The sequence below is a fragment of the Periplaneta americana genome, chromosome 3, assembly GCF_040183065.1.
Source record: "Periplaneta americana isolate PAMFEO1 chromosome 3, P.americana_PAMFEO1_priV1, whole genome shotgun sequence".
Taxonomy (NCBI): Eukaryota; Metazoa; Arthropoda; class Insecta; order Blattodea; family Blattidae; genus Periplaneta; species Periplaneta americana.
The window spans coordinates 21,373,788-21,388,395 of NC_091119.1; the positions used below are offsets into that span (position 1 = coordinate 21,373,788).

Consider the following 14,608-nt stretch of genomic DNA (forward strand, 5'->3'; position numbering starts at 1 on the left):
AAATAGTTACCCTCATCTAAAAATTAAGAAGATTAAAATTGAGATAAAACCTAATAATTTTATCCTTCTAGAGAGAAGATCTAAAAATATCAAAATTCATGCAAGTACAGGATAATTATAGAAACACATACTTAGTGGTCAGTAATAATAATAACAATAATAATAGCAATACATAATTTAGCGTGGCAATTAATGTTTCTATAAACTCATAATTGAACCGTTGAGCAAAGTAAACATATTACATTTTGTCCGACAGAATAATAAAGAAGTTCTCATCCTGTACGGAATCACCTCATACTGCTTGTAGAGACAGAGTTTGTAGAGCGACATGATACCGCCACTGCTTGCCTTCAGTACGTGAATGAAACACACAGCAATGTACAGGAAACTCCTGGTACCGGTACTCGTTTGAATGTCTGTGATTACACTGTGTAATCACGAAACCTGCTTTGGTCACCGCTGGTCTAGATAGATAATGGTATAATAATGAATACGGAAGGAAACTTGGCTATAAATAATCATTGTTCCACTCATTTTAGCTGTACTTACATACTTAAACATGTTTGTGATGTAGAAATCCGTTAAGCACAATAATGTAAACGACAATAAGCACACAGCATGAAAGATGCGTATCTGCAGTTGGGAGTTAATCAACTTGAATCTTCAGTGTCGCACATAACATTGGCAGGAGCTTCAAAGGCATCACATTCAACTGGAAAAGTAGCTTTCTTCCAGGCATGAACTGATTATGGGTTGAGTAGTAGTAGTAGTAGTAGTAGTAGTAGTAGTAGTAGTAGTAGTAGTGTTTAAGAAGGGCGCGTCAGCTACTATGGCTATTTGCGCCCTTATCTAAGATTCTTAATATAACAAAGACATAAATAATATAATAATCAGAGTGCTAAAAGAACTAAAAAGCGTTGTCACTATAAAACGAGGCACACAAATGCAGTATACATAAGGTGATTTCTACAGAATCATAAAAATGAGCAATTCTACCACACTTTATGGGTTGATAATAGCATCACAGTCTACTATATACTAGTAACGCCGCACTTCGATTATTGTGACGTTTTGTTAAGTGACCTAAGTTCTGAATTGTCAGTCAAGTTACAGCGAGCTCAGAATATGTGCGTCAGATACGTGTGCAACATCCGACGGTATGATCACATATCACCGTCCTTCGCAAGTCTCTCGTGGCTCCGACTTAAAGAACGTAGAACTTTACACTCTTTGTCTTTACTCTTTCGAATTCTGCACACCTCAACACCAAACTACCTTTCGTCTCGTTTTTCTTATCTATACTCTAACCACGACGTAAATACTAGATCACTTATCTGTGGCACGCTAAGTATACCTCTTCATAGAACATCTTGTTATTCATCATCTTTTTACAATATCCACCTCGCGTCAATGGAATTCCTTGTCACAAAGTATTAGGGGCTGCAAGACAATAAACACCTTTAAGAACAGCTTAAAAGATAACCTTATTAGCATTTCACTCCAATCATACTGATTTAAACTATCACTGACTACATTCTTACTTTTTTCTTTAGACATCATCCTGATTGTGCTGTATTTTAATTGTCTCGTAATAATCTCTTTCTATTATCTAATATTAGTTGAAATATATTAACATTCTATGTATTTTAGTTTAATTCTGCTACACAGTTTATTTCAGTGTTTAATTAATAGTTCATAGTATTTTGTTGTTTAATTTGTAAATAACTTTTGTATACATGTAACTCTCATCTAAATCAAATTTTTGGATTCTTTGTAAGTTCATGCATATGTATATACACTTTTTGCTGGTTGAGTGGAAGAGAAGGCCTTACGGCCTTAACTCTGCCAGCTAAAATAAATCATTATTATTATTATTATTATTATTATTATTATTATTATTATTATTATATACAGTCGCGAAGCTTGAGGTGTTTTTTTGCAAATCTCATGATAAAGCGCTCCAAGCGGTTAGCAACTAGAAACAATAGACTGTCCATGGTCGACTTTGGACTGTGTCGTATTTCTATCGAGTGCTAGCTCGTTGCGTATTTCACATTGATGCTTGTGAAATGTTCGTTATTGGTTATAATGAAAATGTTAATGGCTAAAATATAATAATTGGAATAATAATATGGGACAAGGAGGAGACGTTTGTAGTGCTATAAACTGTAGCAACAGTAAGAGAAAGAGGCCAGAGTTATCCTTTTTCCGATTTCCGAAAGATTCAGAAAGGTTCCTGGGTTTCCACAAGAATGCTGTGCAGAAACAAAACTGTTAATTTGAAGTTCTTTGTGACTGTCAGAATACATTATATCCTTAAATTTCACAATGAAATGGTTCAGTCTAACCGAAAGGACATTAGATACCGGTTAAAGTTCTGTCACTTAGGCTGCTAAATTTCCAGAGAAATAAAGGTTAGGTCTACTTTTTTTTTCAGAGGATGTATTTTTAATTGTAGCTATTAATTTTGTTATTATTTTTATGTGTTATTTTACTAAAGACGTAGAAAAATTAAATTTGTTTTAATTACATTTATTGATCACGTTTTATTTTCAGTTCTGGTGGGATTATTATTGCTTAGGCCTACTTTTTTTTTCAAAGGTTACGTTTTTAATTATAGCTGTTAATTTTGTTGTTATTTTTATTTGTTGCTTTACTAGAGACGTAGAAAAAGTCTGTTACAATAAAATTTATTGATCACGTTTTATTTCCAATTCTGGTGTGATTATTATTGCTTAACCTCAACTACGTAAGCCTACACTACAAGTACCGGTACACGTAAGTTACTCCATTAATTCATATTTCCATTATTATTGTTGTAAAGAGAAATGCAAATTAATATTTATTGGTTTCATAGTTAATTATCGCTATAATCTTGAATGAGTGAAGCTATTATAGTAAATTTCAGTTCGTTTTGCACAAACAAAAATTATATTAACTTATTTCTTGCAGGTATCTTCGAGTTTATGGTGGAATTTAATATACTTCGTTAAAATAATAAATTAACTTTATGCATTTAATATTTCAATAATGGAAGGAAGGTGTTAATTTTTCCAAAAGAACACGACAACGAAAGTGTAACATATTTTGTCGGCTGCTAGGAGAGAGATCTGCGATGATGAGGCGATAGTAGCGATCCTAGTGGTGGGCAACTACCCATGTTTGCATTTTTACTACATATTGAGCTTCGCGACTGTATATAGTAGACTGTGATAGCATTACGGCTCCGGAGGTCAACATCAATGTTGTCAAGTAAAACTCTCACAAAAAGGTTTGGTGAACTTCTTCCACTGACGAAAAAAGTATACATCCAACGGTAGAACAAGGGAAGTTGCACCAGGTGGAGTGGTTGTTACCTGTATGTGTTTATCCCCATATTCACAAACATGATTAAGCATGCCTGGAAGAAAGTTACTTTTCCAGTTGAATGTGATGTTTTTGAAGCTCCTGCCAATGCTATCTGTGACACTGAAGATTCGAGTTGCTCAACTCCCAATTGCAGATATGCATCATTCATCCAATGTGCTTATTATCATTTACATTTGTGCTTAACGGATTTCTACATCAACACCCACAAACATGTTTAAGTATATGTAAGAACAGCTAAAATTAATAGAATAATCATAATTTATAGATGAGTTTCCTTCCGTATTCATTATTATACCAATATCTATCTAGGCTCATAAACATTGTATAATTACTCTATGGGCAGCTACAATTGGTACCATAAACATTGATTACAGCTGAACTTTCCATCGTATTTGATTTTATACCATTATCAGTCAGGCATTTCGCGAATATTTCTCGTTAGATCGTTCTACTTTGTTTAAGTTAGGCGTGTCCAATGCAAATTAATTTAGCATTATTTAGCAAGTAATTTATTTAGCATTATTTCAATCTATATTTATGTATGGTATTATAGGTTGGGGTGGAACTTATAAATCCAACCTTTATCCGTTAATTTTACTACAGAAAAAAGTATTAAAAATTTGTTTAAAAAAGCAGAAAGATACCCAACTGAATTGTTGTTTTAACATTTCAAAGTTTTCAACATTAAACAAATGTATTATTTTATTTTCATAGAAATATTAATAACTTTGAAAGATATATACATAAATATAGAACTAAAAATATGAATTCTCTCCGTTTGTCTGGACCAAAATGTAAAACCAATGCAGCTTTTTATCATAACATGAGTCATGTCCCAGATTATTAAACAAATTTTGTTCCAATAATATTTCAACCACGAATCCTCTCCAAATTGATAAAAAAAGTATATAAAAATTGTATTGGATTTATAGTTTGGGTTTAAACATATTAAACACTATTTAATCTGTATTCACTCTCAATTTTAATTTAATTTTTGTCTGTATTGGAATCCCCTCCTGAGCACGAGTCTTACTCATTCAGGAGCGGGCTAGTTTATCTTACTTGTATTTATTAACTTGTATGCATTTCAAACTTACTAGCAATAAAATAAATAAATAAATAAATAAAAATAAATAGGTAGCGCCGAATCACTGCTTAATGCAGCCGGCAACACTACGTCTACGTCTGAGGACTGGGGAGAACAATGTGGAAAACTGGGAGAGGAAGTTAAATATGCCAAAAAGTGTAGAAGTATCGGAGTAAGCAAAAAACTGTCGAAGAATGGTAAATAAATGCTACGAAATCACATCCACTACCAGTGAGTTGCAAGCGTGAAATCAGCGTACCTAGGAGGTAAAACTCCACCCGCATTCGTGACGTCATTAAGGCAGTCTGTGTAGTAAATTTGTATTCTCTGAATACGCACACCATCTGCGCTCTTTAGTATTAAATAATATGACAATAGCCCAAATACAATTATGTGAATACTGGACGTTGACAAGGAAAGAAATCACAAATAGAATCAGCTGAAATGACAATGTTAAGACTGGTGGCAATGTTATAACAGAAAAAAAAGACATTAAGAAGGAAGCGAAAACATTTAATTTAAATAACAAAGTGAAATATTATCAGAAATCTTACTTTGAACATATTCAAATAATGAAAGACCGCCAGACTTCGAAACAGATACTAATGTCCATCTTGAATCTTGCGTACACTACTTTTAACACTTAAATATAAATGATTGATTAAATGGCAAACTTACTAGTGTTAATTACATAAGCACGTGTGGCTTACAGCTGTTTCGGTGTATACTGTACACCATCATCACAGCCTACAAGATCTCGGTGTCATCTCGACAAACACAAAAAACGACACCAATACATAAACAAAATACACCCAAAACTTCAATACACACTGGAACTTGAAAACAACAACGCCATAAATTTCCTAGACATCATCATAACAAAAATTGACAGCAAACACACCTTCAAAATATACAGAAAACCAACCACCACCACCACCACACACATACACAACACATCTAACCACCTCACACAACACAAACATGCTGCATTCAGGACAATGGTACACAGATTACTCAACATACCCATGAGCCAACAACACTACAATGAAGAAGTGAACACAATCAAATACATAGCACAAGAAAATGGTTACAACCCAAACACAATAGACAACATCATAAGGAAGACAAAACAAAAACTTCACAAACACAAAAACACAACACAAACACAAGAACACAAGAAATACATCACGCTAGCATACGAAAACAAAAACACACACAAGATCGCATCCTCATTCAGAAAACAGAAATACAACATAGCATACAGAACAGAAAACACACTACAAAGACATCTCAACACACAAACAACACAAACAAATAAATACAACCACACAGGCGTATGCAAACTCACATGTAATAGTTGCGAAAAGTTCTACATTGGACAGACAGGCAGATCATTCCAAACACGATACAAAAAACACATTAAAGCAATAACCAGAGGACACAATACATCTACATATGCCTAACATATAACTAATGCTAACCATACATGCAATAACATAAATACAGACATGGAAATCCTACACATACAACCCAAAAACCAAAAACTCAACACACTAGAACAATATGAAATATACAGACACACTAAAACACATCCTAATCAAATTCTCAACACACAGATCAATTTCAGAACACACACACTATTTGACTCCACTTTTCAACACACAAACGCACCCCTACAACAGGCAGCGATGTCGAGATGACGCCGAGATCTAGTAGGCTCTGTTGATCGTGTACAGTATACACAGAAACAGCTGTAAGCCACACGTGCTTATATAATTAACAGTAGTAAGTATGCCATTTAATCAATCATTTAGATACTAATAGTAAGATACAAGCCAACAGGGAAGAGACTACAAGGACGACCACCAAAGCGATGGAAAGAGCAGTTTCTAATTTGAGACCAGAACAAGCCAAGAGGCCTAAGCTCTGGTGATGACGACAAATATCACTTAACATTTCTAAAACCAATCACAAACAACTCACCGATACAGATTCGGGGACCCACTCCGAAGGGCAGGTACGCCATGGGGTTGATTTTATGCTTGTTCTCGTCACTGAATCGCTCAGGATCAAACCGTTCTGGATCAGGGTAATATTTAGGGTCGCGATGAAGACCGAAGATGGGAATGAAAAGATTGTCTCCAGGTTTCAGTTCGATGGGAGGGTCAGTCTTGAGGGTGTACTTTCGAACACAGAGTCTGTCTACTGCAGCGGCTGGTGAGTATAGCCTCAGGGTCTCTGTAAAAGGAGTTCATTAGTTATGTTGTGATTCAGAAAAACATTAATCCATATTTACTCAATATTACACACCAAGTAGTATTTTTAAATTTTCTTAATAAAGATTCATGATCCTACAGTTATACAGGATGGATCACAAGTCTGGAACCATATAAATATCTTCCATATGCTTTATTTTCGATTACTATAGGTAAAACCAAATGATCTACTAGTAGCTGGCGCCAGCGTTTTTGGCGTGTGTCGTAGATATATAGTGCCCGTTTGTGAACATGTTGCTAGTGCAGCTGAGAATGGTACCACTTCCTATACACGACACATCAGCCATTTGTCAAACACAGTTGTCAGACTGACTGCGACAAATGTAAAACACTCGCACTTAACGTTCCTGTTACTTATTTCACACGCCGAAAACGATGAAGCGAACTGTAACACATTCGATTCTAGCCTTCAGCTATCTCAAAAGCCGCCATTTTGGATGTAACTTTGAAATTGAAGAGTCCACTGCAAGAATGATGCATGCCATTTGGAATACATTTTGCAGGAGAAGCAATTGAAAGTTTGAAATGCTTAGCGCTCAAAGCTTAACTGTGATTTTCCGATCATTACTGGACAATGACTATCAGTGTTAATGCCATGTAACTCTGTATGTACATTCTATATGTCTTAAGCTATGCATTGAAAGTCTTGGTTCATTTTCGACAAGAAAGCGACATCCATCATTCTTGCAGTGGACTCTTCAATTTTAAATGGAAAGGGAGTCATGTACGTACTCAAAATCATGTGAAATTTTCTGAAAAAAAAAAACAATAGTGCAATCTGTTTTGGGATATCTCTAATCGTTTTCAAGTTATTTAAAGATAACTGTCATAATGACACAAACATTAGTTACTGCATCTACAGATATTTTGTAACATGATACAGTACTAAGGAAGCTTTGGAAAAGGTATTTTTATATAATTCTGGTAATTAACATTTCCTGCTTTACTGTTTGGCTTGCACCACTGCCCGAGGCTTATTGTGCTTACCACTTCTGATCTGTGAATGATATTTGTAGCCGAACGGTTGCGCTCTTGTACAAGTACAGCACGCCGCACCTTGAATTTAACGCGGGCTATGGTATGGATTTATTTTATTTTTTTTTATTTCATTAGGTTATTTTACGACGCTGTATCAACATCTCAGGTTATTTAGCGTCTGAATGAGATGAAGGTGATAATGACGGTGAAATGAGTCCGGGGTCCATCACCAAAAGTTGCCCAGCATTTGGTCGTTTTGGGTTGAAGGAAAACCTCGGGAAAAACCTCAACCAGGTAACTTGCCCCGACCGGGATTCGAACCCGGGCCACCTGGTTTGGCGGCCAGACGCGCTGGGTATGGATGATGATGATGATGATGATATGTGAATTATTGATGGCGAATTGAGTCCGAGGTCCAACGCCGAAAGTTACCGAGCAATTCTGCTTCAATTGGTTGAGGGAAAACCCCGGAAAAATCCCCAACCATGTAACTTCTCCCAACCAGGATTTGAACCCGGGTCCACTCGTTTCACGATCAGACAAGCTAACCGTTACTCCACAGAGGTGAACTGTATAAGATATAGTCTGTTTTGATCTAGATGAGAAGTGTGAGACGGTTGTGAATTATATTTTACAAGAGGATAATTTTGAGGAATCAATGCTTGATAAGTGAACGCCTGAGTCATGAAATACATTTATTCCTGCCTTTACGAACCCATTTACTACTAGATTTTGCACATACGGTCTAATGCCTATAGATAATAATTATTCAATATTTGCACCATTTGTAATTTCAATTCAGTAAATTAGTGTAATTTTTCAGGTTCCCTTCCAAGTGTTCAAAAGTAAGTAAAATAGTGTCTTACAACATTCAATTACACAGAAAGTTAAGTAGAATAGTCTACAGGGTGATTCACGAGGATTTACCGTCACTTACGGAGCTTATTCCCGAAGACATTCTGAGCAAAAATGTCATAAAACATTTGTCCTAATCTCAATGTTTTCAGAGTCACACTAATTTGAAGTTGTTTGTAAAATACCATTATTCTTTAGTTTTAAGGGTAAAAAAATATTACAAATACAGAATTAACTATTCAAAAGTAAAATTTCTTTAATTGGCTAGGGTTCTGAAGCTAAAAATGTGTTGTTAATTGCTTTATACAGATTTCGTTTTTCAATTTTTAACTAACAATTACATCACTTATCACAAAAATTGTTACAAATCATACGACTTTAGAAACTTGATTTTTTACAGTTTAATTATGCATCCTTGAAAAATTTACAAGAGTGGCATTATTTGTAACAATTGTTGTGATAACTGCGTAAAAAAATGTAATTTTACAGTTAAAAGTCGGAAAAAAAAAATCTTTACAAAGCAACTATGGAATTCACAACACATGTTTAGCTTCAGAATATTAGCTAATTAAAGAAATGATACTCCTGAATAGTTCATTCTTTATCTGTAATATTCTTTTGTGCGAGATCGTGCGTATTTGCTTGGTTTCCGCACAAAACCAATCCGCGGAAAGTCTAACATTCCACATTCAGTATTCCCAACCTAACACACATAACAATTTCCCTCTTCTCACCGCTTAAGTGACGTATTGATTTTACTGCTTTAGGCTTTTAACATATTGATATATTGATATATTGATATATTTATTTCTACAACTCCTATTTGGTAATGGGTCGCCACCACATCTCTGTATTCGTGCTCCCCATTACCTTCTAATTACAATAAACTTTCATTGACGTGTGCAGTCATCTTGCTTTACATTTGTTACCTCTGTTACTATAATACATACTCTCAATTTGCTTTCTAACCTCTCCCCTTACTTCCTATCGTCTAAAATTTCCCTAATTTTGAACTAACTTTTACTAACACTATTTAATCATCCCATTCACTTTCATCACTAATTTACAATCAGTTCTACCTCTCCTCACTTCTATCATCATTCTTATCCCCTATTTCTTCATTAAACAGTGAATCACATGTTTATTTTGTTAACTGTTCCCTTTCACCCCGATAAATTTTCCGTTTGCCACTATTTTTGTAAGTAAATTCAACATTCATTTGTAAACTTACATTAAAATACTTGCTGTCTTCTTTTAACATATTATTTTTAGAGACGTTCAATATAGTAATAATTATAAATTGGAAACTTACCACTGCAATTTCGCCTAAATTGCACTGTTAATTATTGTTTTTAAATATTCGCAAAAATTAAGTAAACAAATCAACTTGCCGATGTTATTACTGCAATATGTTATATAAATAATATTGTTAAAATATTAAAATGAAAAATAAATCATTACATAACCTTACCGTTTGTTTTAAGTTCGCATTTATAGACTGGGGGGAAAAAAAGACAGACGTATATCACGGCCTGCTGGAGTATAGTAAACACAGAAAATATTTTAAAGCAACAATGTTGAAGATAGATATTTTTGTTTTGCAAATTTGCCGTCATTGAACAGAAACCAAGATGGAGATTTCATTGCAACTGATTAGAAATTCGTCTTTCAGGTATGTAATAAACGATCTTCGCACAAAATAATGTACGATACACGATCGGTATGTTTTCTTTCAATTCTCGGAAATTAAAAAAGCTCAACTACGTTTCGCTTTTTCAACCTTTTCCTCGAACATGAAAACTTCAACATACCGCTCTTGTAACGCATATTACTATTACCTTTAAAACTCAAGAATAATGGTATTTTACAAACAATTTCAAATTAAGGCAGCTCCGAAAATATTGAGATTAGGACAAATGTTTATATGACTTTTTCGCTCAGAATGTCTTCAGAAATAAGCTCCGTAAAGGACGGTAAATCTTCGTGAATCACCCTGTATATCGTAGCAGTTTAAACATTTGGATGTTTGTAACATAACACTGTTCAACAAATTAATGTCGTATAGCTGGCGCCAGCGTTTTTGGCCTGTGTCCTAGAGTATTGTACCTAGTTTGTGTGCATGTTGCTAGTGCAGCTGAGAATGGTACCACTTCCTATACACGTCACATCAGCTATTTGCCAAACACAGTTTTGAGACTGACTGCAGTAAAGGTAAGACACTAGCACTTAACGTTCCCATTACTTATTTCACACGCCAAAAACGGTGACGTGGACTGTATCTATACAGTGATATGCAAGAGCATTGATCTGTTCCAGTCTTTAACTTACCAGATACAACCATGTCGAGATATTTCATTCCGAAGAGTGCCTCATATGTGAGCTTTCCATCGCATTCTTTGAGAGTGTCGTCGATCTCTTTCTGCAGCCGAGTCTGTACATCCGGATGTACAGCCAGTTGGTGAGTTGTGAAGCATAAAAGCGTTGAAGTTGTGTCAAAACCAGCCAGGAAAAAGATGACGGCCTGAGCTGTAATATCTTCGTCATCCAGTTCTGCAAATGAAGTTTGTTAAATTTAAGTTTGTCATTGAAAGAACATAAAAATTGCTACATTTTCCAGAAATGCTCAAGGACACTTGGTAGTTACAGGATTGCTTCTAGTGATGATATTTTAGAAGATAGATATTTTTTTATCTTCAACATTACTAAAGGTTATTAAATGAAACTTTGTCGCAATATAAAGCAATTTAAAAATCATTTGAGGAGGTCCGTTCCAAATCACATTAAGTCCACTCATGTAATTTATGCAGGAAAGAAGAAAAACTGTTTATGTGCCAAATAAGGGAGGTAAATTAATAGTACATTATGCAACGAGCCCATAATGGTAGTAATTAAGACGCGAGTATGTTTATGAAACGAGCGCAAGGGAGTTTCATAATTTTCATACGAGCGTCTTAATTACCATTATAGGCAAGTTTCGTACGACTTTTTATGCTCGATCATATTTCTAACTTGAAATTATTCATAAGTATTCATGTTATTCTTATCTGACTGGGGAGCGGAACTGACCTTGTGCAATACCTCGTAAATTGTGAGATGTGCGCAGACGCGAAAGTATTGATTTTTTCCGAGAAACAAATGTCGACATTGACCTTGATATAATCTAGAGAGTAAAATAAACATTAACCTTGATATAACCTTGAAATTGAATTAGACATTGAAAAACGAGATGAGAAATTGAATTTATTTTAATATTATTTACAATTAACGCTAATTATTATAGTAACAGAACTGACTTTATTTCAAATATAGGTGATTTATTGATTTATTGTTGTCTTTCGATTGCATATCCGAGAATAATCGATACTTGCGCTTTCATATTGCTACTCGTACAATGGTATTTTCTGATTGGTGGAACACCTGAACTTTAATGAATAGGTGTACTTTAATGAGGTCCATTAAAGGGCTGCTACCAGGTGTATAATTACTACATTTTGGCATGGTCGAGCATAAAATACTAAAATTATTAATTACTGGAAGAATTAACTTATCAAAATCATTTATATTTGAAATCACTTTTACATCAGACTGTTTTGAAATTCAGAAAATGTCATGGACATAATACGGTTTGACATGACCATAAAAAGGAAAAAAACTTTCTTCCTCAATATATGTAAAAATTCAACCAAAGTAATTATGTAAGTAATAGGTAACACTCCTTGATTTACTTCTATGTAAAACTGAATCACAAGGTTAATATTCACTAATGCTAGATTTGTACACTACTATTACCAGTAGTTGTGAATATGGTGCTCACCTAAAAATTTTCAGTTTATCTTCTAGAAAGAAAAAAAAACACGTCATGTTGTTTAAAGTAACGAACAAAAGTACAATATTCAATATATAATATTAATTAGTTTTGGACAGAATACGGTTTGATGCGGACAAAGATGTGGACATAATACGGTTTGCCATGAACACTTAGTTTAAAGCATTCTTTTGAAGGGAATTTAATACAGTTAGACACAAACAGCATGATAGAGCATATTCAGAACTCTACGACATCGTATAAAACTCAGTTTTGTCCATGGGTGGACTTAATACGGTTTGGAACGACCTCCTCATTTAATTCATAGTCTGTAGTATGCAATTTTTTTTCACAGGTTTATTTATCAAAAAATATACCTTTCAGAGGCTGCATTCTTATTTTTTGCCGATCTTTGCACTCATTTGGGTGCATTTTTCCCAGATACTGTTTTGACATATGTTTGCCAAATTTTTACATTTTGTGATAAACAACATTTCTGACGATTTTCAGATAAAATTTGATAAAATAGGTGCACAGTAGTAGAACAAAGAAATAATAGACCTATCTTGTTTACAAATCGTTACTTACTTACAAATGGCTTTTAAGGAACTCGGAGGAGGTTCATTGCCACCGTCACATAAGCTCGCCATCGGTCCCTATCCTGAGCAAGATTAATCCAGTCCCTACCATCATATCCCACCTCTCTCAAATCCATTTTAATAGTATCCTCCCATCTACGTCTTGACCTCTCCAAAGGTCTTCCCCCCTCAGGTTTTCCAATTAAAACTCTATATGCATTTATAGATTCACCTATACGTGCTACATGCCCTGCCCATCGCAAACGTCTGGATTTAATGTTCCTAATTATGTCAGGTGAAGAATACAATGATTGCAGTTCTGCGTTGTGTAACTTTCTCCATTCTCCTGTAACTTCATCCCTCTTAGCCCCAAATATTTTCCTAAACACCTTATTTTCGAACACCCTTAACATCTGTTCCTCCCAAATTGAGAGTCCAAGTTTCACAACCATACAGAACAACCGGTAATATAACTGTTTTATAAATTTTAACTTTCAGCTTTTTCGAGACCAGACTGCCTGATAAAAAGCTTCTTAACCGAATAATACCAGGCATATTCCATATTTATTCTGTTTTTAATTTCCTCCCGAATATCATTTATATTTGTTACTGTTGCTCCCATGTATATGAATTTTTCCACCTCTTCGAAAGATAAATTTCAAATTTTTATATTTCCATTTCGTATAATATTCTCGTCACGAGACATAATCATATACTTTGTCTTTTCGGGATTTACTTCCAAACCTATCTCTTTACTTGCTTCAAGTAAAATTCCCGTATTTTCTCTAATCGTTTGTGGATTTTTTCCTAACATATTCACGTCATCTGCATAAACAAGCAGCTGATGTAACCCGTTCTTACAAATCGTTAACATTTTCAAATAAAATAATTAAAAATAATATAGCCTATTCATCTGTAATTTTACCTAGAAGTTGTAGAATTTATTTTAAAAAATGTACAGCAAATGTTTCATTACAGTAGTTTCGTAAGTCAAATAGTTTCTGAGAAAAGTCCATCAAAACGAATGTAAAAAACAGATTTCAGCCCCTAATTTTTTTTTGCATCAATATACCTATGAACAACATTATTGCTTACTTTCTTCATCATATTATTCAATTGCTCCACATTTTGACAAAATTCAATTCAATTAGCCTACTTTAGTAGCCTAGTATTAAAAATAAAAAAGATTAAGATATTTTGTCTACATAAAAATTAATTCTTCGTCCTACAGAATTATCTGTTATGGTTACCATTTTATAATTATGTTACAGACCTAAGCACTCGAAGCAGTCCTCTAACTACCCAGTGTCCTCAAGGACGAATATCAGTTTCACTATCTGTACGAAAACGAAAAATGTATGACTATTAATTTAAGCAATGTCCATGAGAAGCAATAATTCATTATAGTCAACTTATGATGATAATTGAACACTAATACGCTCCGTTCCTTGTTCTTAATAAGGTTCACAACTGAAATTATAGTGTTACGGTTTTCTTAATTTAAGTTATGCCAATCTTGCACATATTATTTTATTTTATTTATTATTTATTTATTTATTTATTTATTTATTTAACATGGTATAGATAAGCCATCAGGCCTTCTCTTCCCCTCTACCAGGGGATTACAACTACAATATTAAGAATACAATTACAATTAATT

General features: G+C 34.2%; 2 protein-coding genes across 2 annotated transcripts in view; both read right to left on the minus strand.

Annotated features, from left to right (window-relative positions):
- Nucleotides 1–14,608, minus strand: part of LOC138695829 (cytochrome P450 9e2-like) — a 449,657-nt gene that overhangs the window by 392,860 nt on the left and 42,189 nt on the right. The gene's annotated exons all lie outside the window — the stretch shown is intronic.
- The window catches only part of LOC138695831 (cytochrome P450 9e2-like), a 59,265-nt gene that overhangs the window by 5,138 nt on the left and 39,519 nt on the right, over nt 1–14,608 (minus strand). The window contains exons 6-7 of the mRNA XM_069820099.1: nt 10,894–11,115; nt 6,440–6,694 (exon numbers count right to left, since the gene is read on the minus strand). Coding sequence (XP_069676200.1) covers nt 6,440–6,694; nt 10,894–11,115 — 477 coding nt within the window. The remainder of the gene's footprint in view (nt 1–6,439; nt 6,695–10,893; nt 11,116–14,608) is intronic.